At 34.8% G+C, this 26763-nt stretch overlaps 1 protein-coding gene across 1 annotated transcript in view; it reads right to left on the bottom strand.

The window, feature by feature from the left end:
• LOC129216635 (teneurin-m-like) overlaps positions 1-26763 on the bottom strand; it is a 210043-nt gene that overhangs the window by 34353 nt on the left and 148927 nt on the right. The window contains exons 24-31 of the mRNA XM_054850851.1: positions 25623-25931; positions 22668-23047; positions 19529-19996; positions 17606-18103; positions 14997-15253; positions 4117-4312; positions 2803-3158; positions 1837-2111 (exon numbers count right to left, since the gene is read on the bottom strand). Of these exons, the coding sequence (XP_054706826.1) occupies positions 1840-2111; positions 2803-3158; positions 4117-4312; positions 14997-15253; positions 17606-18103; positions 19529-19996; positions 22668-23047; positions 25623-25931 (2736 nt within the window). The 3' untranslated portion in view covers positions 1837-1839. The remainder of the gene's footprint in view (positions 1-1836; positions 2112-2802; positions 3159-4116; positions 4313-14996; positions 15254-17605; positions 18104-19528; positions 19997-22667; positions 23048-25622; positions 25932-26763) is intronic.

Here is a 26763-nt window from a genome sequence, read left to right as displayed (position 1 = left end):
TAAATAAAATATGCATAATTTAAAAGGTCAAGACACTATTAATGAAAAATAAACTTCACTATAATTTTGTACATAATTTTAATTTTAATTAAATAGTTTTCAATTTCGTTTCAATGTTAAAATTATTTTTTTAATATGCTTAAATCATTCATACTTTTCCAACTACTTTATAATTTAAGCAACGTCTACCAAAGACTAAGCAACCTCTTAGTCACGGTAGACTAAACATTTTAATAAAAACAGGATGTAAACTATTTATTAAAAAATAAGTCGGCTTTATTTATTGAAATTTCGCGACGATAAGCAAACTTTTTCGAGCGAGCGCTAGCGGCCCGATAAACGGTACATAGAGGTACGAAGTCGACATTCCGTGGCGTCTATCATGCCTTTGCAACATAACACAACTGGTAGACTTTTGTTTTTATATTTTATACATTATAAACAGTTATTTAAAAAAAATTTAGGCTTATATATTTAAGTCAAAATTGACTGATTTTTTCGCACCTTGCGTGGGTGGTAGACACGGCACGGCAACGCTTCGGACGCGGTAGACATATATTTTTCGTTATGTTTATACGTAATCAATAATATTACCGAGTTTCAGCCTTATATATATAAGACAATTTCACAAGTTTTTGCAACATATTGCAAAATTTTTTATTAATTATTGCAACGATAACTTTTTGGTAGACTCGCGTTTTCTTCTTTTAAGTAAACTAATCTAATATTTAAAAAAATTCTGGCCCTATATATATTGTCGTAAAATTTCGGTCGCTATCTCCCCTACTAATAGGCCTCTTCTGGCCTTTTAAAGAAATTTCCGTCAGTAACTAACAATCTGGTGCAAGACAAACTCAAGAAAAGCCTTTTTTTTATAAATGAAATTATTACTTCCCACCTTGAATGTATATTCACAGATAAAAATATGTACAAATGCTTGGATATAATGCGTATGTCTAAAAGAGGAATATCGGAACATAACTTTCTTATTCAACGTTACGTAATCGTAAGTAGTAGCTTCTTCAACTCAAAATAAACATTAATAGCTTCGTCGCCCGGCTTCGCACGGTCCTCTTCGAAAATAAAAGTTAGGTCAAGTGATGCGTGTTCGAAAATCAGGCATGAACAAAAAAAAAATCGGTAAAATTTTGAGGCAGATTGCGGAAAAATAACCAAACAGGAAACATTTTAAATCCCCCGATTACAGGAAAAGCCTTTAAACAAAAGCCAAATTTTATTTCTTCATATTCGAGAAAAAATGGCAACAGATCTTTCTTTTCAATGATTTTCTTCACGCTACAAATTTTTAATAAAAGCATTGCTACGGAAAGTTGAGTTGAAGCACCGAATAATAATTTGAATGGAGAAAAGCCTTCAAAAAAGAGGAATTTTATGTCGAAATCCAAGCGTCATAATGAATAGTTTTTAATTGATATCTCCGCTAATTATTATCGGAGGATTATGTTAAATAGCCAAACATGAAGACGGGAAGATTACGAATCCATCGATACCTTGTTCGATGGCCAATTAACTGTAGTTCGGGAGAAGAAGCTTGAACATACATACATACATAGATACATACGCTCAGTTTTTATTTATATAAGATTTCAAGCTAAAATGGAGGTGAGCCTTCATTTATAAAGAAAGTGTTATTGTTAAACGCGGTCATTGTTGTATTATACTTTTATTCAACGTTATGATATTTCATCGATTTGATTGGCTGCTGTTACGTTATCGTTAGACTTTTATAATATAGTCAGATATTAGATGAAGAAGGAAGTAATAAGTGACGTTTTCGCATAAAACGATTTCGATTCTGCAATGGGAGTTGCTTACCTTTCAGACTGCACCGTAAGCGGCGCTTGCTTTATGGAATGCGACTGCTGTTGGATCGTCTGCAAGTTCAGGGAACACGTCTGTGTCGTGCACACTTGCACCACGATATCCGGACACATGCCCCTTTTCCGTCAGTTCCCGCTTCTCCTCAGGACTCCAAGTTCTGCTCCCTCTCTGTCCTTTGCGCAACAGGTCCGCCTCCATCAACCAGGCATCATCTACGGCTTTTCGACGTGCATGACGCACCAGACGCTTGCGTTCTTCCTCGGGGCTTCCTAACACAAGAATAAAAAAAATTATAGGATTTTTTTTAAAAGTTTGATTACGAAATTGATAATTGACTAATTCTTTGAAATGTATAACATTTGAAAAATAAAATACAATGCACTTACATTCTGATGAATTATTCATATAAACTAAGCTAAGTGGTGCAACAGCCCCGGGGGACAAGGTCCTACTGTGCTCATTTCAGGTTTCGTGACCGAGGACTCTGGGGGACGAGGCACATGTTTCTGTTAGTTGGTTGACAGAACGCGCAACCCCCAGGATTTAGTTCCCGAGCCAGGTCGGCGGCTTAGAACAGTAGCGCCGCTCACATGAACCTTCTCCAATCCGGCTTTAACCACATTCCGCCTGGTAAACGTGAATTTTTCTTCCTCCTGCTATCCAGTGGAGTAAATGCGGATTTTTTAACCCAGAATGCACTACGCGAAACAAGTTAACTAACTAGCTGGGTAAGCCGCTAAGGATGCTGGGTACAACCCCTTTCTCGCGGATACATGGTGCAAGTTTTTTTTGCATGGGAACGGTTTTGCATCCAACCGGTTTTTTTCGGAGCTGGATCGGGGAATTGCAAGGTACAAAAGTCTCAAGTAAACGCGGCTAGTGAAGCGCTGCTTCTGGGCTTTTCTTATATGCAATTAGTTTCAAGTCAACTCAACTGAAATGTGTTAAATATTTACTTACCTCCATAACGAATATTGAGTAACAGTGCTGGACTTCTAAGTCGCAGGTCTACGTGTGTATCCCCAGCGTGCATGGTTACGTTAAACATGGTGCCCAGTCTTTGCAGTTGATCCCAATCTTCCTGCACTCGTTTCTGATCAGGTTGTACCAGGTAGAAAGAATCTTGACCGTTCAGAGAAAAACGGACATCTACGTAGGACGTGTCATTTAGAACTTCGGTCATTACGTCTCTCAGTATTGGACTAGCATCACTGAGCACGTGAACGATCGCACGACCTTGGTTGGTGGACATCAGAAGGCCATCTCCCAATACAGAAGGCAGGTTAGCGAACTGGGCTTGAAGTTCGGCTTGGTACCTTTTGGAGAAACATTGCATTTCAGGCATGAAAAAGTTTGGCTGAACAAAGATAAGATTTCATTTACTTTGAAATTTTTGAGATAAATCTAATCCAAGGGCATCAGCAAAATTTCTTTTCAGAGGAAACTGGAGACTTGTAAAACAACCAGAAAAAAATCTATTCAAATTTATAAATAAGTAATTCAACATCAGAATTAATAATTTAACTCAGCGTTTAAATTTTAATTTCTCTTCACTCGTCTTTCGCTATAATTCTGATATTTAAGGTTTGTTCTTATCATAAAATTAGAAATGACAGTGGTGTTCCAAAAAGGATCAAGTTATGCTGCTTAATTGATAACTAAAATCAGCGATTAGAAAAGAAATTTATATTATGTTTCTAGGTGACGCTTTTCACGGAGGAATAAATTTTGATGTAAATTACACATCTGTGTGCGTTTTAGCTAAATTTACAGCTTAATTTTACTTTTTGTATGGTTTCTCAAAATCATTCAAAGATTGCAATTGGAGACCTCTGCGGGTTACATTCGGCCTATGAGCTGCAGATTGAGTACTTTGGCGTAGAACCTCTTAAGCATCTAAGCCAGTTGTGTATACTGCAGCCACCAACATCAACCTAATGGGGGAGAAAATCACTGTTTCCGTTTATCCTCTAGTCTCTAGAGTGAATGAAAACACAACACGATGGATCAATGTAAGCAGAATTTCATTCGCTAACAAACACCGTTATAGTCAAAATTTTCAATCGAGTTAACTCTCAGAGAGTGTAGTCTTGGATGCAAAACACAAAGTTTTATCTCTCAACTCTTCCATAATGAAGGGAGGGATCTAAAATTGAGCTATTGAAATTCTCCTTCCATTTACCACAACTGAACATAACCGTTTCAAGTCAATAGCATCATGTCATAAATCATGTTTATTTAATTACTCATCCTGAAATAACTCGTATAGCTTACTTTGTATCAGATAGAGGGGATGCGCTGAGACGAGCAAAATGCTTTGTCACAACTTCAGCTGTACAACTTAACCCTGAGATAACGGGTAGACTTTGTCGCATAGAAGCTCTCGGCAATAGAAGATTCTGCCCGGAGAATGGACTGCGGAGGTAGTGTTCCATGCTGTAGCCAAATGACAAGAGCCATTTTGGAAGACCTGGAAAACATATTTTTTTTTAAATTCTTGTCATTTCAATTATTCATATGTGTAAGGACAATGTCACCATGGATTAAATTCATTGACTTCTTTATTTCATAATGAAGTAATTATTAACAAAACTATACAGCAGCGATCTCGAAACCTCGGTAACCCTGGCCGATTCTTGAAAACTTAGCCGATGACCCTGCATTTTTACATACGCGACCAAGTTTCAGTCCGCATTAGGCAGCGTTTTCGGAACTGTATTGTATTGGAATAGCAAAGTTTCGATGTTAATAGAAATAAAACCAAAACTAGAATATTTGCTATTTTAAATCATTTGATAAATTAACTCATTTGGTTGCATCGAAGTTTTAGTGTATTTAGATTGTTTTTGGATTTTTGACTACCGATTTTGTATTAACTGTAATACAAACCATATTTGTGAAACTTTCCCATACTTTTTTTTCTCTACAAAAGGCAGCAGCCTTTTGTATATTTTAATAAAATTAGCAAAAATGTGTTTAAAAAAATCCTTATATTTAACAAGAAAAGTCTAGGTTATGGCCAATGAAGAAGTTCTTATAACGAAGTTATAAAAGTGCCTATAACTGTGAGAAACATTTCAATTACTAAGTAAAAAAGTCCTAATGACGAAGCATTGGCGTCGTCAGCTGAAACTTATTGGGGGGGGGGGGACCATTCTGACTCTGTCATTTTCAAGCTGCATTAAGAAAAATTTGTGTGTGTGTCTATCTATATATATATATAGATGAGACAAAAACTTGACATCAAATAGAAATTGGTTTACATTTAATACAATACTTTTAAACGGGTACATATTAATTTACATATTACAAAAAAAAAAACAAATACATTTTTTCTAGTCTGCACATGGGATACGAATATCCCTGTGCGTGTGTGATTTTTGTGATCAATTTCGTTCAAGATGTTTCTGTGAACGTAACATAAAGCAACATGATTCAATCGCTTTTGTGTCATAGTCGACCTTAGATTCTATTTCAGCTTTCTCAGCGCACTGAAGCTTCTTTCAGCTTTACACGACGAAGGGCGGCACACCAAGAGTAGCCGCATCAAATTTTCAACATTTTGAAACAGTGGACAATTGAATTAACCGTTCTTAATGAATGAAATCATCAAAATCGAAATCCAGCTTTATTGAGTCAGCCACTTTATAGAATCAAAGCTGTTTAGAACAAAATGTGACTCATATAAGCCGCGACAACTGAATAATTAAATTTTTATATTACATAGTGATAAACCCTGCAGCTCTAAGTTCTTGGCCCAAGTTGGATTCGAAGGAGTTGAATTTGATGTTTTTTAATTAAAAAATTAAAGTATATAATTCACAGTTATGACATTCACGAACCTACGAAAAACACAACTACAAAAATAAAATAAGACACAAATAATTAAGCTCTCATGATATATTTTAATAATGCAACCTTTTAAAGCCTTTTCTTAATTTTTTCAGGTTTTTTGTAACAATTGCACCAAAATTTTGTTTTTTTTTGTTGAATCCTCCATACACTCAATGCATATGAAACCAAAAAACAGCAAAAACAAAGCCCATGTAAATACATGAATTTCTGATTTCCCAAAGTCAGCAGGGAAAGTTCCCCTCTTCATCCTCTTTAAGTGACAGGCCTGTCTTGAGAGGCACACCCCACAGATTGAAAAGTACTGGCCTACACAGAGAACAAACAGCATTTGGTGTATAATTGAATTCTGATCAGCGGACGATTTGAAAGAGATAGAGAAATGAACTGCTTTTTTCTGACACGTGACAATAAGTTTTAAAATGGTTATTTCAATAAAATTTGTTCAGTTAAGCAGGATTATTAATGGATAATTTTCTGTTGAGCTTTAATAACTAAAAGGAGTATTATTTATTCCATTAAAATTTATAAAAGATGAAACATTTCAGAAAAAACTAGTATGTTGTGGCCATCACGAAACTTTCTTCTATATTTTTCTTTTTTTTTTTCGGATCCCTCCCCATGCTTGATGAGGAAGCAATATTCCCAACAAAAACAAAATTACACATGCAAAAACTTGACGACCATCCCAATGTCTGAATTATTGCAAAAGCAAAGCAAAGAGCGAAAATTGAAAGTTATTTTAAAAGCCTTTCTTGAATTAATTACAAATATTTATTTATTAACAAACACAGGATGGCAACAGTTAAAAATTTTAAATCATTGAGATAATTTTTCCGATCATTTCCATACAATTAAAATCACGAGAAATACGCAGACGACAGTCTATTACGATTTATCTTTCTTATTGTTGCAATTATAAAGCTATTTTTATTCGCAAAAAAAAAAAAAAAAAAAAAAATAATCAACACCTCTTGGAGCGATTGTCGTCAAAATTGAACCAAAACCGGTTTACATATGGATTCACATATGTTCCAAATTTCAACCAGAACGTAGCATTACTTCTTGAGATAGGGCACTCACAATGGAAAAAAAGAACGGATGAATGCACTACCCCCTTTTTAGCTGTTGACACCAAAATAAAATCAGCTCTTATACACACTAAGGATTACTTGTCGATAAATTTTTCTTTCATTCCGTTCATTATTTCTTGAGATACAGCAGTCACAATTGACACAAAACGTTTTATAGCTCAACCCCCGTTTGAGTTATTGACACCAAAATTGAATCAGCACCTGTTCCTGTTAATGGCAGCATATGGACCAAATTTTGTTTGATTCCGCCAGTTACTTCCTGAGGAATAGCAAGCACGCGTAACTCAAAAAACGTCCCATTGCTCCACCTGTCTTGGAGGAATTCGCGCCAAAAACCAATGGGCACAAGTTCACATAGGGGCACATATGTGTACTAAATTTCGTTCGATTTCATGCGGTAGTTTTTGCTGTAGAGCGGCCACAAAAAACTGGTCACACACAGACGTGACACACGCACACAGACAGACAGACATTTTCCAAAAATAGTCGAAATGGACTCAGCACACCTCAAAACGTTCGAATCCGTCAAAATTCGAAATTCAAAAATTTGCACGAATCCAATACTTTCTTCTATATATTAGATATAGAAGAAAGTAAAAAAGAGCGAGAAAGTTGAACGCATTAGCTCCGATAGGACTCATAATGTCAAAATATTGACTGTAAAGCATACCTGATTAGCAGGCATTTAGGGGCTACTCGATAGGAAGTCACTGTGAACTTTCATAAACTTTCCTTTCCCAGAAAATTTTGTCTGGCGAGTCTTCAAATTTCGAGCAGTTTTTTGTGAAATATTGCATTAAAAAGATATTCTCATTAGATGTAGTGATGTGGGTAATTAGGAATTTCATTCGAAAAATCGAGAAGTAACCCCATCTGAATAGTGTAAAATCGGGGAGCCCCTGCATGTTTTACACTAAACAGAATGGTACTTACCTATCACGGTCTTTTGACTTTTTGAAGACGGTTCCGTGGATGTTGATGATGATTCAGTAGTTAAAAATTGCTCAGCTATATTTGATGTAGAAGATTTGTTACATTTTCCCATTTCTAGCCACCTCTCCATAGCCGTAATCGAATATGTAAAAAATGTATTTTTACCAAAAAAAGAGCGCTCCTCAGGTCACCTTCTCTCAAGGAGACCAAAAGACCACATATCTTTATTTTTGTCGGAACGTTTCCCAATAGGGAACTCCTTTTATTTCTGTCTTTTTTACTTTCTTCTATATCTAATATATAGAAGAAAGTATTGGATTCGTGCAAATTTTCGAATTTCGAATTTTGACGGATTCGAACGTTTTGAAGTGTGCTGAGTCCATTTCGACTATTTTTGGAAAATGTCTGTCTGTCTGTGTGTGTGTATGTGTATGTATGTGTGTATGTATGTGTGTGTGTATGTGTGTGTGTGTGTATGTGTGTGTGTATGTGTGTGTGTATGTGTGTGTGTATGTGTGTGTGTCACGTCTGTGTGTGACCAGTTTTTTGTGGCCGCTCTACAGCAAAAACTACCGCATGAAATCGAACGAAATTTGGTGCACATATGTGCCCCTATGTGAACTTGTGCCCATTGGTTTCTGGCGCGAATTCCTCCAAGGGGGGTGGAGCAATGGGACGTTTTTTGAGTTACGCGTGCTTGCTATTCCTCAGGAAGTAATTGGCGGAATCAAACAAAATTTGGTCCATATGTCGCCATTAACAGGAACGGGTGCTGATTCAATTTTGGTGTCAATAACTCAAACGGGGGTTGAGCTATAGAACGTTTTTTGTCGTCAATTGTGACTGCTGCATCTCAAGAAATAACAAACGGAATCAAACAAAAATTTTTTGACAAGTAGCCCTTAGTGGGTATAAGAGCTGATTTTATTTTGGTGTCAACAGCTAAAAAGGGGGGTAGCGCAATCGCCCGTTCTTTTTTTCCATTGTGAGTGCCCTATCTCAAGAAGTAATGCTACGTTCTGGTTGAAATTTGGAATATATGTGAATCCATATGTACACAGGCTTTGGTTCAATTTTGACGCCAATCGCTCTAAGAGGTGTTGATTTTTTTTTTTTTTTTTTTTGCGAATAAAAATAGCTTTATTAATGCAACAATAAGAAAGATAAATCGTAATAGATTGTCGTCTGCGTATTTCTCGTGATTTTAATTGTATGGAAATTAAAATTTTTAACTGTTGCCATCTTATGTTTGTTAACAAATAAAATATTTGTAATTAATTCAAGCAAGGCGTTTAAAATAACTTTCGATTTTCGCTCTTTGCTTTGCTTTTGCAATAATTCAGACATTGGGATGGTCGTCAAGTTTTTGCATGTGTAATTTTGTTTTTGTCAGGAATATTGCTTCCTCGTCAAGCATGGGGAGGGATCAGAAAAAGGAAAAATATAGAAGAAAGTTTCGTGATGGCCACAACATACTAGTTTTTTCTGGTCATCTTGCGCTTCTTTTTTCGTTGGTCTATCGGAAGTGACATCACAGTATCCATCGTTATGCTGGCTTACGATTTGCTTTTGAAATTGCACCTTAATTTTTAGACTCATCCTCTTTTTTTTCTGTAATGCTTTTTTGGTCAAATTTGAGATACCGCAAACACATTTGAGAAACCGCGCTTCGGTAAGGTATTTTGAAGCCACGTGTTGAATAATGTTAAACACATGACACGTCCTTTCCCTTTCTACCCCAACCTTTGACCAGCTAAGTGGTCTTCCAAATTTTTGTGCATCCTTTGGCCAGGTTGTTGTTGACAGCTGCAAAAATCCGCCAAAGAGGTCTGGTGTCTCATGTTGTATGGGTAACATCGGGTTCGCTATAAATTGAATCGAATCGGAGAAACCAACACTGCAAAAACTCGAAACAGAAACCTGGAAGCGCCGAGAAACGAGATAAGAAAGAAAGGGGCAGAAACTCAGATCCCCGTCTGACTTCTGTTCACTTATTAGCACAAGAGTCGTAAAAAAGGGGGGGGGGGGAGATGGTTTGTCATTGGAGTTCTCTTTCCGACTTTCCGTTCACTATACACATCACCTATTTTGTTTTTTTTTAGTTCATTTTTTTTTCGATGTTCATTTCGTTTTATTTGATATGAATTAAACATGGTAAATTATGTATTATGCAACTGTTTAAAGTCTTCAAAGCAAAAATAATTTCCCCAAAATAATGAATTTCATCTTGACAATTATCGATTGGGTCCGATTTTTAAATATTGAGGGGTTCCGGTCGGCAAATATTGGGGGGGGGGGGGATCTGGACCCCTTGGACCCCCCCCCGGCCGCGACGCCCATGTGACGAAGTGAAAAATCGTTATAGATATAGGAGAGCTTTAATCATTTTTAGCAACCGAACATGAAAGGAAAAAACAAACTCTTGCTATTTAATGGCTGGAGAATGTTTTATACATGACGCAAAAATGAAATAAATAGAGGGCATTGTATTTCGCAAAATTTGTTTCCTTTGAGAAAAAAAAAAATATTTTGAAAAAAAAAAAACACCTCTAATTTTGATTTTGTATTTTAATCAAGAGTAGAATTTGGACATGCAAGTATAAAATATTTAACCAATTTTAAGAAAATAAGACAATTAAATATTGCCTTAATTATAAATATATATATTTTTTTCCTCCAACTCTAGTATACTCGGCTGTAACCTTTCTGACAATGGAGAAATAAGCAGAGATCAAACGAAGGAAGTAGTTCTCAGCTTCGTGGGGGAAATTTGGCACTTTGCTTTAAAATCAGATTTTTTAACTACACGCATACGTAACCTTTTTTGCTCATAACTTTTGTAAATTATTGAATATTTTCATTTTTACAAGCGGAGTATACCATCCATTTTCGGATTGAACGCATCATCCAATAACATCTCACCGATAGTTTATGATCTTCTCAAATTCACCAAGTAGGTAGCGAGAAATTGTGAGGCTTTATCTGTTAACCCGGTTTTTCTAAGTCCTCTTACGAGCCGACGCATCAGCTTTAGATTAGCCTTTTTGGATCGGAGCGCTTGTTTGAGTGGTTGTCTTTCTGGCAAGTTATCGCGTTTAGCGATTGTTCACTGTGAGCAATTAAGCGGCACACGTGAATTGTTTATTAAATAAAATATTATTTTCGGCAAATTTGGCGAAATCCTAAACTTTGCTGTTGTAATCCTAACAGTGCAACAATGAAAATCCGATCCAAAATGGTTAAACTTAAGCTGATGCGTCGGCCTATCTATATAGCGCCTCTAGGTTTTTCTTCCGCGCGTCTTGACGTCATTGCTAAGAAACTTTGCCAGCAAGTATAGACTATCTATGTTGGGGTAAACCTAACCTGGAAGCGTCATAATGCTGTAATTAGGATCTGCGTAGCTTTCACAATGCTACCAGGTTAAGTTTGTCCCAACTATACAATGCTTTAACTTTCGAACGTGCGAGAAATCAAATCAACAATGAATTTCAAGCTTGATTTCTACTCTACCTAGAGTCGCTATATAGATAGGCGGACGCATCAGCTTAAGTTTAGCCATTTTGGATCGGATTTTTCATTGTTGCACTGCTTGGGTTACCACAGCAAAGTTTCGGATTTCGCCAAATTTGCAGAAAATATTTTATTTTGTAAACAATTCCCGTGCCTCTAATAATTGCTTACAGTGAACAATCACCAACGCGTTAACTCGCCAGAAAAGAAAAACACTCAAACACGCGCTCCGATCCAAAAAGGCTGATCTTAAGCTGATGCGTCGGCTCTTATTCATAGAGGCCTTAACTCTACCAATAAAAACTCGGGGATCAAAACACATTAAGTTTGTTATAAGGCTCCGACGTTCAAAGAGGCAATGACGAATCTTTGAAAGTTTTCTACGTAACCATGGAAAACTGCTATCCTCATATATATAATTGCCAAAATCACTGATCGAGTAACGCTTTGACGTCATGAACGATGAAACTCGTGCCATAGCATGCGTGGAGGAATTATTTAATTGTTGAAGCACCAAAATTTCAGTAAGGTATTTATAATTTGGTGATTTTTTTTTTTTTTTTTTTTTTTTTTGACAATGTTTGACATGCAGGGAAATGCTCTTTATTTTGACAAGGCTTAACTGGATCCGGTAACTAACTGTTTTACTGTTAAGACTAATTTTAGGAGAATGAAGAAACGAAAAAGTGGTCAACAATAAACGCTATCTACTGGATTTTGGGATTAATCCACTGGAGTTACGGTTCAAATTTCAACTATCAAAATATGCACCGATTTTCTAGTTTTCTTCATAAAAACTAATTTATTTTAGACAATTTTTCCGTTTTATTCTTTTTGCAATGAACGGTTTTTTTTATCGACAATAGAAAAGAGTCGGATTAATTAGATAAAAAAAATCTGTCATAGGTAACAGAAAATATTTTAATTTATTACAATCTGTTAAAAAGATTTCAGTTTCGGAAGCAGCTCTCGAAGGCAGTTACTTTGATTGAAAATTAATTGGAATTCCCCAAGCATGGATTTTACTAATTAATTTATTTTTCAGTACAAAATGAATTGTAAAGCAAAGATTAGTTATCAAGCATTTTGAAATAATTGTATTAAACGTATCATTCTTAACATTTCTCAAAATGAGGGAATGAAAAAGGAATAGCTTTTAAAATTTAATTAAAGATACATTTTGTTTTGCGTTTTCTTGGAAATTCACTTCGAAACCTGCTATTTTCGAAATATTCAATAATGCTATGATATCAGGCGTAATTAAAATGTTCTGGCCGTTTATTATTTAGAGTGAGTTTTAGTTTGAAACTTGATTGCGTCATAAGAGAAGCGATAAGTAAGTAAAGAAAAACAGGTGCAAAGATAATGATGGAAAAGCGTTGAAATGTCTTAATTTTTGTCCTTTTAAAGTTAAGTCATAAAATCTAGTTTTGGAAATAGTACAAAACTTAGCACAGTGAAACCCCGGTTTTGGGTTCCTCATTTTTCCCGCATTTAATGTTATTTCATCGGGCCCCATAATTAGTTCTGCTACTGTGTAATAAGATCATTTACACTCCCATACATTTAAACTTTAGCTAAGAAATATACAATGTATGTAGACAATGCATATACAAGCTTAAAGGGATTATTTATCATTGCAAACGTATTATACACATACGGCAGCAAATCGTGCAAGCAGATTTAACTGAAACAGATCAAGCTAGGTTACACCAAAAACGCCTAATCGAAGATAGAGGATTTTTTTTCAAGACTGGTCTGACCACTCGTTTAGCAAGTAAGTAGTATAGATATAAAAGTCAGTATGTAAGACAGATCTAAAAATCAGTAAGTATTGTAGATCTAAAGCAGTGCCTAGTGTAGATCTAGGAATCAGGTTAGTAGGAGTCAGATTTTGGTGATATTGAAAGGTTCGATGTCATTGGAAGACAGGGGGAAAAATAGGAATGTCTAAAAATAGATTTTATGCTTGTTAATAAAAAAAATGTGCATTTATCTTCATTGAGTAAGTCATCACCGATTTTTAATTACTATTTTTTTATTTTTGAAGTGTGAAACGTCGTGGATAAGCCACCCCGCGGATAATCGGGAGTTTACTGTACGATTGTATTAAGAATCAAATGAAGGTTGAACTTAAAATCATAATATTTTTGCTAAAAATATTTATGCTTCATGTACACTGGCCTCAAAAACTTAAGGTACACATGTTTTTCGAAGCTCACCATAATGCATAGTTTGCTTGAACGATAATAACGAACTTTAAAACCATTTATAAACAAACGATAGCTAAAACTTATATTTTATAGAAAATAACGTACCTTTACGAGTGATAAAAAAAAAGTTTGTAAATATCACGCTTTCTTACTTTTATGTGTAAGTTGGGTTGATTTTCAACTGTTGTTGGTAGTTTCGGTGACAATAGTCAATAGAGTTTAGAATAAGTTTCAGAGACGTCTTTTACCCGATTCGTGAAGGTGGCGGGCAGTTAGATAGATGAAAATGGGATTGTGTCAGGCAGGTGCTGCTCGATGACTCAGTATGTCTCGTAGTGTTGTTCATAGACTTTGGGATTAATACCAGTCCAAAGATTCTGCGTCCAGAAGACCTGTTCCAGGCCGACCACGAACTACAACACCTGCAGAAGACCGTTTTTTCTTCGGTTAGAAGGAGAAGAACCACTACTGTGCCGCAGCTCGTTGCAGACCACTTTGTAACATCAGGAAAAAGAATCTCTGCTACTATGGTGCAAAATCGTTAACATAATGCAGGTCTCTATGCAAGACGGCCAGTTGTGTGTGTTCCGCTCAACGTACCACAGCGAAGGATCCGCTTATGCTGGGCAAGAGAACATGTTTCCTGGACCCTGCAGCAATGGGCTTCTGTGCTGTTCATAGACCAGTCCAGATTTATATGAAGAGTGATTCAGGGCGTCTCCTGATCTGGAGGAAACTACGCACTAGATACCATCAATCCAACACTGTTGAAAGACCATAGTTGTAGAGGTGGTGGAATCAAAGTTTGGGCAGGGACCTCACTCGGTGCTCACACTGACCTGCATGTGTTCCATGGAGGAAGTCTGACTAGTCTGAGCTATCGGGATGAGATCTTTGATCCATATGTCCGCCCATATACTGGTACTATTGGTAATGACTTCATTCTGATGGATTATAATGCACGACCTCACCGAGCTCGGATTGTTAATGAGTATCTCGAGGATTACGGTTTGGAACGAATGGAATGGTCAGCTCGATCTCCATTCGATAGGACATCTTTGGGACCGACCAGGCAGACAGATTTCTGCTTTAAATTTTCTTCCAAGGTCGTTACATAGGCTGGAACAAAGCTTACTTTGTGTCTGGTCTTCGCTTCCTATTCTGGTATCCGAAAACTTAATAAACACATAGAAAATCGATGCCGCTAATGAATTCAAGTTAGGAGGGCCACATTCCTTATTAGAACCCATTTTTGTATTGTTTCTATGAAATTTTACTACATAACACTCATGTTCTGTTTTCTTCAAGAATGGACTTTTCCGCTAAGTTTGCTTTTTCTTTTGTGATAAATCGTTTTTGCAATACACTTATACAAATTTCTATGACGCATTCAATAAAAAAATATTCAATGCACATATCCTGCAAATTATTTGTTTCTACATTCATTCATTTGTAAATTAAACGCAAAAAAAAAAAAAAAAATCGGTTGTACCTTAACTTTTTGAGGCCAGTGTATGTACAATTGTCCATTCCTTTATTTCAGACTTACCAATCATGAGATCATCTTCTGTGCCTGGACTTAAGGGGTCATTGTTCTTGAATCTGTACATATGTATGTTGTACGGAGCATGGAGAACTCTGGATACGTCTTCCCATTTAGGAGTCAACCACTGGCCCACATCGGGTTGGTAAGCTCTACCGTTGAAGAACAGCAATCGGGTGTAAGGATCTCTGATGCTCCCCCAAAAGTCTAAATAAATTAGGAACTGAGGGTTCGAATCCGAGATAATTTCTCCGAAGGGTGACCTAAAATAAACATAAATGTGAAAATAATGTTTACTAGAAAAAAATACTAAACTTTCATTGTAAGTTAAAATTAGTAAAATTTGAATGCATGAACATCATATTAGACTGTTGCAATTTTGAGAATTTAAAATTATAAGGAGGTAATAAAAAACAAACAGAGTAATAGTAAAGAACGGCTGAAAACACTTGACCGATTTTATTGAAGTATAGATTTAAATTCTAAATATTCATAGAGACTACTGATCTAGACTCAAAAATATTAGACTACTCTTAAAATAATGTGCTGAAATAAATGTGCAGTTAAATGCAAGTACCCTGTGCAATATAACATTGTATAAAGATAGTCTTCAATATTATATTGCATTTGAATTCATGTACTGAAGTAAATATAGTTATAGTTAGCTTATAGTTAATATACGTGCATGGATTTAGAAATTCAGATGCAAAATAATACTGCAGAGCGGTGTTCTACTACAATTGCATTATTGTATCTCAAATTAGGTTTTGAACTAAATATACAGTTACTATTGAGTAACTACAACAGTTATCGATGTTAAGCCTGTTGCAAGTTTAAATAATTTATGCGGGAACTATTAGTGGAATGAACGTTACTACTAGTTTGAAATGTTTAGGAGATGTTTATCTCATTTTACAATCATGGAATTCTGATCACGAATAGAGTACTGCCGTGAGCAGTAAAAAAGTTAGTGAAAGTCAGTAACTGCAAAATTTCCTTTTTTTTTTTTTTATTTTATTTATTTTTTTTTTTTTTTGCAATTTTGTCATCTACTGTACGTTTGTTTTATTACTCAAGCTTGCTTTTTTAGTTTCCGCCGAAAAGAAAGCACGAAAAAAGTCTAAGTCGAACATTTATCTACTGTTAGTATTGTATCCAAAACGCCTTTCTTCAAATATCTAGAAAACTCATTTCTGCAGATACTGCCGTTTACATGCCTACGGCAGAGCAGTCATGAATATATTTTTGTTTAAGTAGAATTTGATAGAGTATAGATAAACACGTTGTTTGAAGCATAAATAATTTTCCCTCGTCCCCCCGTTATTAAAATGTAATATCTTGAGTCCGGTAACATTTTAAAAAAAGTTGCCAAATGTAACGAGAAATCAAAGGTTCTGGAAACTGTGATCAGAATGTCGATATCTTTGAATGTTAACGAAGCTACTGTTTAAGTGTCCGTTCTAATTTTTTTCACTTTTTAAAAAAATGTTGCCTAACTTTAAGAACTCATATTTTGATAACGGGGAGAATAGGGCAAATGATTCATTAGTCAAAAAACATGTTTCGGTAGATTCTCTTTCAACTATTACTTCCTATTACTTCTTTAAACTTTTTACTTCATTTTACAAAAAAGGAAGTATTGCCAAAAAATATGTTTTCTCTTTCAACTATTACTTCTTTAAACTTTTTACTTTTTACAAAAAAGGAAGTATTGTTTTCGCGAAAAAATTTTCTCTCAAAAGTCCACCTCAATTTCCATTTTACTCACCCCAGAATGAATGTTGAGTTTTTTTTTTTTTTTTTCAACTTGACCACACGTGGATAAGTGCCTAAGAACGTATAGATACGCGAAATATCCATTTTGACGATTCCCGAGTTAGTTACAAGTTTTCTCGTGACGTCTGTATGTACGTATGCATGTCGCATAACTCAAGAACGGTATGTTCTAGATAGTTGAAATTTGGTACGTAGACTCCTAGGTGTCTAGTTGTGCACCTCTTCTTTTGGCGCATTCGATTGTTTCTAAAGGGGGTCTTTTGCTCCTTTTTGGGGGGAAATCATTGTTAATTTCTATGTAAAGTGGTGTATAATTTGGCGGATACTTGGCGATATATTGCCATTTTTTTGATCGCCAACTTGGCGACAAATTTGGCGATTTTTTTTCTAAAAATCTGGTTTTAATTTGGCCACTGTTGGCGATATTTAGAAAGTAAACTATTGAATAGCATTAAAATTGCCAGTAATGGTGAAATGACATTAAATTGGAGTAAAAGGAAGTCATGTGATGCACACATCAGCTCGTTTTTTAATATTGCACTAACGTGCGATGCTTTTCTGGTGAGAAGTAGCCGTGGGCAGGTAAAAGACAGAAACTGCATTTTTCTCATTTGAATTTTTGTCTTCTATTGTACGTTAGCTCTATTGTACAAGCTTGCTTGTTTGGTTTCCGCTGATAAAAAAGAACGAAAATTCGTCTAATTCCAATATTTTCCCATTGTTAGTGGGTAATCCGAAAGCCGTTTCTTTAAATATCTCGGAGTCGGACTCTCATTTCTGCAGATACTGCGTTTTGCTTCCCCACAGCAGTATATGGAGTGCTTCAAAATAGACCATACCTGATAATTTTCTTCACAACTTTGCCCTCTGAGTCAAAGACCACCACCGGGGAGCCAACATGATCACAAGCCACGAAGAACTTATTCTGTGTTGTATCCTCAATGTACATCAGGTGACCATTTGTGTCGTAGAAGAGTGACATCGTTGTCCTCGAGTTCGGAAGATGGACGTGAGTCACCATTTTCAAATCTTTCGGATTTGCATACAAGAACTGGGTGACATTGCTTTCAGTGTTGCTCCAGGCAATCAATCTATCCAATGCATCGTATGTGTATGTGATGTCATACAGTCCTGGGTGGAAGGCATTGATGAGCTGGGATTTCGCGTTGAAAGTCAATTTTTCATTTCCTCTGGACACTATGAATCCCCGAGAGTCTATCACGTAAGGCACGTTGTCATTGTAGCCGACTAACCGGTCCCCATCGTCGTACCGTAGTGTAATTTGTCTTTCACCGTTCCAGTAAGAGTTCATGTTTCCATTGACATCATACAAGTACCTATTGATATTGTACAGGAAAACATTAACAGTGAGATAAATGTCAATATCATTAGAATTACATAATAAAAGTTAAAAACATTGGATATTGTAGTAATGTATTAGTTTTGTGTTCTTGTTTCTTTCCAGAAATCTTTTTGAAGCGAAACTTTTTAGGTGATGGCTTTGAAATTCTAATCCTCAACCTTTTTGTGTGACGGAAGTGACCTAATCGTTTTTAGTTGTTAACAAACACAATGAAAAATACTAATTAAAAAGTTTTTTTTGCTAGCAAATTTAACAAATTAAGTTCAAGGCTAGCATATTGTGTATTTTGTTCATTTTAAACTTTTCAAATAATGCAGGTTTACGAAGATTTCTTTAATTCTAGTCAAGTCATCTGTTTAAAAGACTAATTCACATTGCTTAAATTCGGCCTTAAAATAAGTTTGTTAACTTTTATTAACAAAATTAAACAAAATTAACTTTATAATTACAACTATTTAAAAATGTTTTTGGCAACATAAAAAAGCAGATTTTGAGTGTTGTTTATACTCTATTTTCTTCATTAAAATATTCAATTTTGTTGAGAATATGCCTAAATCAGACGCATAAAGAACAAGAGCTTAGCGTGAGAGAAAACGATCGGGTAAAGTGACAATTCAGAATGCAAAAAAGATATAAGTTTCACTTCGATCGTGTGTCTTTACAACCCCCCCCCCCTTTTTTTTATTCCTCTTACATTGCTCCTTAAGCCTAAAGCATAACTTGATATCGCTAACTTAATTTTCAAAACTAAGACCATGGTAAAGCATTTTTATAGCCTTTATGTATAGGTTATTGTATCTGAAACGATTGCTATGCGTTAAAAATTCACTTATCGAGTAAATTTTACGGACATTATTTAAATGCGCCGAAGAAAGATATTTGGTAGAACAGAATCCCGTGTTTGCAACTTTCAGAGCAGATTTATGTGCAAATAGTTTATAACTAAAACTCTATTTGTTACAAGCCAAATAAAAAATGTCCAAACGGCAAAATCAGTCTTAACTGGATGGGCAATCAAAGCATGGTTTTAATGTTATTACAAGGCTAAAAAAAATATCTGATTGCACCCTATATCATTTATAACATTTTAATGATTCTTTTATAGATAATAACGAAATTATGTTGATGCATAAGCATATTTCTCTCGGCATTACTTAAATCGAAGCCACTCATATCTGTCAAAACCCAAATGAAGAAATTATGTATTATTGAAAGGCATCTGATATTACGTTTGCCGTGTCTGAACTAATTTTTTAATTGATATCAATACAATAAGATGATACAATAAAATCATACAATAAGATTTCTTAGCTAAATTTATGGAATTCGTTAACTTTCGAAGTTACGAAATCAACGCAAGAACTTTTTATGATAATAATTCAGATTAATATTTTTTTACCTGAATCTTCTTCGTCCCTGAACCTCTCCAAGAAAGCCATCTGGTGTGTAGGTATACTCTACAGTTTCCGTTCCCACATCCTGTTCTGCCTTTGATTGCGTTTGACGAATTCGACCTCTGTTGTCATAATGAATAGACAAAGAGAACACTTCTCTATTCCACAAGGTGACTGCTAGGAGGGAGATGAATCCATAAGCATCTAGTCCAATGGTCTTGCTGAAGTGTCGTTGTTCGTCTTGGATGAACACGTTATGTACCTTGGGTCTGTGGACAAGGAACTGTTGTACTTGTTCCAGAGCTCCGGACTGTCCAGTGTACCGATATCTAGCATCGGCGACAATTTTCCCAGCAGCTTCGATTTCGACAACCGTCACTTGACCTTCATACCGATACCTGTACTTGACACTATTCAGCTTGCTTTGAGCTGAAAATCGAAGCCTTTCTTCGCGGACTAAGATTCCATGATACCTGCAAAATAAGTAAGATTCATTATTGATGATATTATGAAATAATCATCAAGTGTATAGACCAAATAGATTGTTATCAGTGACTAGTTCCATCCTTCCTTTTAGGATCATTAGTCTTTAATAGCCATAACAGAGCTGGAGGTAGTAAGCCTCTCATAGAAGCTGATATTGCTTCATACTGGTAGCAAAATTGCAATTCAGCACACCAGCGCTGTAGCTGCATTGCAATCAATGTGCTCGGTGTGTGAACGCTTTTTTTTTTAATATATCGCATGCCCTTTCCCTAACACGCGTTAGTTCTAATCACTAATAGTTCTGACACAGCATAAATGCATGATTTGAGCAAACTAGTAAACATTTTCTAAAGACTTTTTAATAAATGGTAAATACAGCAAAGAATTGTAAAAATAGGAACAGAGGAAATAATTATACATCTTTTATGAAATGCATCGATCAATTTTAAAGCTGTTATGTATAAAAAATGTTTTCAATGTCTTACAATTCATAAAACCTACATCTGATGGAATCATTTATGATAACGATGTTTTCATCAGTTCCGAATGCTACAATTACCTTTCCCAAAATACCGCTCAATCTTCGAAAGTTTTCGAATTTATTAATAACAAATTAAAAATATTTAAGAAAACATTTCAGAAATAAATTTTTGTATGTATTTTTTTGCAAACATTTTATCGCCTTAATGTGTAAAAATGGTAAACTGTGCTCTTCTTTTGTGGGTTAAAAAATGCAGTGCAACGAAATAAATTAAGTGCAGTTCGACCGGTAAACGTACACCTTCAGTGGATAACCAGTTCGTAACTTCTTACAAAATTATAATTACAAGATTCCACTACTAAATTGTCCCCCATCGGTTTTTAAACAAATCGTAATTTTTATAAATAATTTTAATTTGAGGAATATATATGTTATTTGCCAAACAAAATTTGGCCGGAGGTAGGAGAACTTGCTCCGTAATCTTGGATTTTAAACGATTTCTTTTTCTTTTTTTTTTTTTTTTTTCAGTTTTCGCTTTATATTTGGGAAACATTTTTGCAGGAAAAATAACTAGCTGATCAATTTAAAGCATAAAGTTACACTAAAATTGTTTTATTTTTGTTGTTAATTAATGTTGTTTGGGTTGCGAGATGTTGATTTTCAAAGTGCATGAATTTTTGAAAAACAGGCTATCTTTCCCCAAGTTATATTTTTGACACTTTGTAAAGAGCGAAAAATCTTTTTGATTTTTACTTCGGGCTCTGGTTTTAAATGTACTAAGAATTACTTGTTAAAATTTATTTCATATTAATTATGTATCTTCTACCTAATGAACGTGATCATTCTTGATTTAAAATATTAACTTCGATAAATTGAACCTTATTCAAGGGGAGAACGATCGATTACGATGCATAATGGACTGATTCTTTTTCTTTATGTAATTTCATAAATCAAAAATGAAAGTTTTTGTTCGAAGACATTTCTATTCATCAACTTTATTTTTGGGGCCATCGATTTCAATTTATAGATGACCAATTTGATTCGTTGCCGAAAACGAAAGTGAATATTTTTATGCAGCAAAAGATGAATCCAGTGATGCTTCTGCTCTTAACTGGATGACTTCTAAAGTCATGTTTTTAGAACTTTTTATTTTTACGAGCTCCATTTTTAAATTTCTGTTTCACAAAACTAGGTAACGAGGACAACTTTAAAAGTATCAGTTAAGTGTTTCTGTAATTTTGCTGCTGTAAATCAAATCCACTGTACGGTCAATTTTTCGTCGAACATATGTTTTATGTAAATGTAAATAAATTATTCCTTCGGGTCTGTCCACGATTGTCGTGATTTAAAGGGGTCCGGGATGCAAAAATCGTCAAATATTGCATTTTTTTTATCATTTAAAAAAATTCTCCGTTTTTTTTTCTGCTTAAAAGGACGTTTGAATCTTGTTTCTATCTTAATTAGAACGAAAGATATAATTATTTTTGTTACATGCATTTAACTAATATTATACTTAGCTTAAAAACTTCAAACGCCTTTTACACCATGATGCAATTTTCCCCCGCTTTTTTGTATTCAAACTCTTATAAATCAAGAAGTGGTAAAGTTAAAGTAATGAAATTTGCAGTACATCTTTTTCAAGCAGTTTATTTTAATTTTTATTCTAAAAATTGGAAGAAAAAAACTTTTTCGGCAAAAAATATGATTAAAAAAAGTGTTATCGAAATTTTTTTTCAAATATTTTCTATGTTTAATTGCCTTAATATTTTTTTGATCTCGCCGAATAAAAATTAAAGCTTAGATATTTGTGCATAATTTTTTGAAAAAAAATTGAAAATTGTCCAAGAATATTTTTTAGCGATTTAAAGCAACCCCGTTTTTTTTTTTTTTTTTGAAACATTAAATTAAGTATTTTTTTTTTTCAAAATATTTTGTCATGATTTTGCTTATTAAATAGATGGTGAATCATTGCAAAAATTTCAAAACTCTAAACTGTTAAATATATTTTTTTTTCAAAATATGTCCCGGACCCCTTTAAGAAAATTAACAAGAATATGAGATTGGATACCGAGAGAACCATCAGATGGTTTATAGAAACTGGGAAACAATCTTTTCCAAATGAACGAAAGAATTCAGAACGCACACAATCCCCATCTTTATCTTCTGGTTCAACATACCTGAACTCGCTCCGCATTTCCAAATCCAACAAATTCTTCGTCCACGATCGCATGAGGGTCTTGTGCTCCAGATAGGCAAAGTCCGTCCTCTCATTCCCACAGAACTCCGTCTTCAGCCTTCCGCTCGAGTCGTAAGAGTAAACCACGCGCCCATTGTTATCCGGGTACATCTTGGAAAGCAACTGACCGTAATCGTTGAAATGCATCACGAACGGGTACTTGACTCCGGGGCTCAAGTACAGCAACTTGTAGAACCCCAGCGATGTCTGCATGGCGACCTCGTGTTTGTGGCCGTTGGGGGTGATGATGGTGTGCAGGCCGCCTGCTGTATCGTACTGGAGGAGGTACCGGCTGCCACTTGGGAGAATTAACTCGCTGGGCTGCGGAGGAAGAGATGTTGTTGGTTCACGTGTGAAGTTGGGACTTAATCCTTATACATCAGGCAAGATTGTTTAAAAAATCTCACAGGTGAGCATGATAAAAATTATATTGGTAAAAACCGAAAAACTTTTATGAGCACAAGATTAAAATTCAATAGAAAAAAACTTAAAAATTCTAAAAACTCACGTGTGAAGTTGGGACTTAATCCTTATACATCAGGCAAGATTGTTTAAAAAATCTCAAAGGTGAGCATGATAAAAATTATATTGGTAAAAACCGAAAAACTTTTATGAGCACACGATTAAAATTCAATAGAAAAAAAACTTAAAAATTCTAAAAACTAAAAAAAATAAATAAAAATAAAAATAATAAAAATAAAAAATGAAATACAATTTCAAACGGTCAAAAATTTGAAAACATTTTCAAAACACAAAAAGGAGTTGTTTCATATGGCAAGTTGGAACTTAATCCACATACATCAGGCAAGATGGTTTAAAAAATCTCAAAGATGAACATAATAAAAATCAAATTAGTAAAAACCGAATCCAAAATAACTTTCAAAAGAACAAAATTAAAATTCAATAAAAAAACTTAAAAATTCTTAAAACTAAAAAAACAAAAAAATTTCATATGTTCAAAAATTTTAAAAACTCAATTTTAAAACTTTTTAAAAAAGTTTAAAAACTTAAAATTAAAAAAGTATACAAACAATTACAATCTAGAAGTACAACTTTCCGAAACCATGTGATCAGGACATAAGCTCTCTAACTATTCAGAACAAAGTACAAACACCACAATTTTATTGAAATTCGGGGACCAGGCCCTGACAAGTAAAAGGTGATGCCGAGGAGGATTTCTGAAAGCAGTCATATCATGATCAAAAATTTCATTTCATTCATTCAGAGATAAAAGAGAGGGTTTTGATTTGGTGGGCTTGTGACTGAAAATAATAACTGAACAATAACGAGAGAAACAAATGTTGTCCTCTAAGCAAAAAATTGCGGGTCCTAATTTTTTTTTTTTTTTTTGTCATAGGATCATTTGCTAGACTTGTAAAATAGTTGTGAATATATTAGATGAAGCGAAATAAAAATATTTATTTTATGCGATTCAAGTAGAAAGGTTATTAAAGGGAAAAAAATACTGAGAAATAGCCAAGAGTTTTTATTTGTTTTCAGATATACTTCTCGCTTGGGAGGATAGAACTAGTATTAGGTTCGAAAGTGAGACAAAGTAAAACTGAGCGTTTTTTTACATTTGTTGGTTTATTCCGAAAGACTCGATCAACGCAAAAAGTGTTTGGTGAATCCTTCTCTGATATGTTCAAAAGAAAGTTGGCTAATTGTATCAAAAAAACCAATGACAATAACAAGTTTTTTTTTTCTTAAATACCAGATGAATATCTCATATATTTGCATTTTTAACATGTAAAAGTATGGATAGTTCGTTTTAACTTTTGCTTTTCTCTAATTTAATTAGAGTTAGAGATAAAAAAAGTTTCATTACCACTATACGAAAAAGCAGTAATAATACATTACCACATAGTTGCCCTAAATGGATAAAACGAAAAAATTATTTATTTATTAAAATCAGCTGTATCGTAATTATACTGATTTAATAATACATTTTCCCTTAAACTTTATAAAATTCTGGAACAAAATTGCTATTAAACTTTAATTTGTAGATAAAACTTTAATTCATGTATTAATTCAAGACGTTTAGTGTTCAAAAACGTAAATCTGTATACCGCTTTCGTAAAATTGTATTTTAGGAATTTAAGTACGATCTAATATAAGCAAAAAACTACAGTACATGGCACAACTTATTTAAATTTAGAAGTTATATGAGTTTTGGTAAGTTGCATTCCCCTGAACGAATTAAAACATGCTTCATGTGTGGTTAGCACCGAGCCATAGGGAATCCTTGAGCGAGGGTTTGCTATGCGTTAAATGGAACCTTGCGATCCAATGCGAATGAATATGTCTTCCTTGATGGCTTAAGGCAACACATTGCCGACACTTGCTGCCGTAAACTTTGGAGCTCCTAATTTTGAGGTAGAACATTAAGAGCCCCCAAGCTACTTAAGTTAGTCTTTTTACCAATACGTACAACTGAAAGTTCAAGTTTTGCCTTGATGGCTTTAAAGGAAGTGACGCGGTCGTCCCTCCTGATAGATCATTGCTGATTAGTGGTTATATGAGACACTTTCTGATAGTTTGATGAGCAAGCTTGTGCATTTTTTTTTTTTGCCGATCATAGTTATTTAAGGCAGAGCGACGGCAACTTGCTAGTGGCGAGATTTTTTAAATCTTGGAACCGTAGCTATTCCAACAGTCATATTAAAATGACACTATTACGATAAAAGAAATAATTTGGACCAGAGCCATTTACAGTTCAGTTAACATTTCAAATGATGTTGTAAATAAATAAAACGAGCTATTAATTGGCAAAGTTCAGTTAAAGTGTAAAATGATCCACCAGATAAATTAAGTAACATTAATTGTCCCTAATATCGCCAAGTGATCCCGTTAGCGTAGCCCTACTTAATAAGAGATTTAATCAACTATGTCTCACCATATCAACGACTTTCTTGTCATACTTATACATGATTCCGTTGGAGTCCGAGTGCCGAATTTCCACGAGCCGGCCCTGCATGTCGAAATCGTAATTCCTCGTGAGTTGTCCTCTCTCCCATTTGGTGAGCCTGCCAAACTGATCGAACTCCACTTTAACCGGGGTGATGTTCTGAGGGGACTGCCACTGCACGGATCTGGCCATTACGTCGTAAGTGGCAGTTACCAGAGGTACCTGGTGCCGGTCATAGATGATCTCTGAGTTCTGCTCGCGGTCGAAGACCACGCTGAAGATAAGTTCGCCATTACGCTGCAAATAAAAAAAGAAAAAACATGTACTTAAATAACTGAAACTTAGATTACTTAAAAAATACAAATGCTCGTGTTCTTTTTAATCCAATTTACTAGATGAGTAAACTTAGAGTCCGAAAAGAAGTTAAATTCAGTGTTTGTATTTTTTTAATCAAATTTTTCATTCCGAAAGTTCGGACTAATAGCCATCCACTTTCTACAAATACAGGTTCGGGCAAATTTTTCCCAGCCGTAGTTAACGTTGGGACAGAAATGTTCCACCCATAGGTCATCGACCTACCACAAGCACACCTTCGGCTAAATTTTCCCCTGACATTGTTAAATTTGGGTTACATTTTGTCCTACTTACAGCCAATGACCTAGTACAAGCATACCTTGTGGTTTCGAAAATTAATCTATACATTTTATAGCTAGGTAGCTAATTTAAAGAATGCATAATTGTTTTATGTTTTACGACAGAGACACATTACCTTCTCAAACGATTAAAGGAGCTTTTTTCAGTATAAGTCAGGCTGATGTTTCTAAGCTAAATATTTTGTCCCACCGCATTAATTTTCATCTTTCATTTTCTAAAGTATATTAAGAAAAAGTTTAGGTTCCCGAAACTGAGACGTTAGAGGAACTGCCTAATCTTTTGGATGGTGAACTCATATTATTGCAACATTCTTTTCGCCGTAACCCATAAAACGTGCACATTAAGTTTCAATAATTTATCCTTATTACTACGAGCTCTACATGGATCAAACAGGGTAACTTTATAGCCTCCATGAACTTGCAAAATAAATAAATAAATAATATTGCAATTAGAAACAAAACAGACTGTGTGTAAC

Source organism: Uloborus diversus, chromosome 2, assembly GCF_026930045.1.
Source record: "Uloborus diversus isolate 005 chromosome 2, Udiv.v.3.1, whole genome shotgun sequence".
In the NCBI taxonomy this organism is placed as follows: domain Eukaryota; kingdom Metazoa; phylum Arthropoda; class Arachnida; order Araneae; family Uloboridae; genus Uloborus; species Uloborus diversus.
The sequence above is the reverse complement of the archived record's forward strand: the minus strand, read 5'-3'. Positions and strand labels throughout refer to the sequence as shown.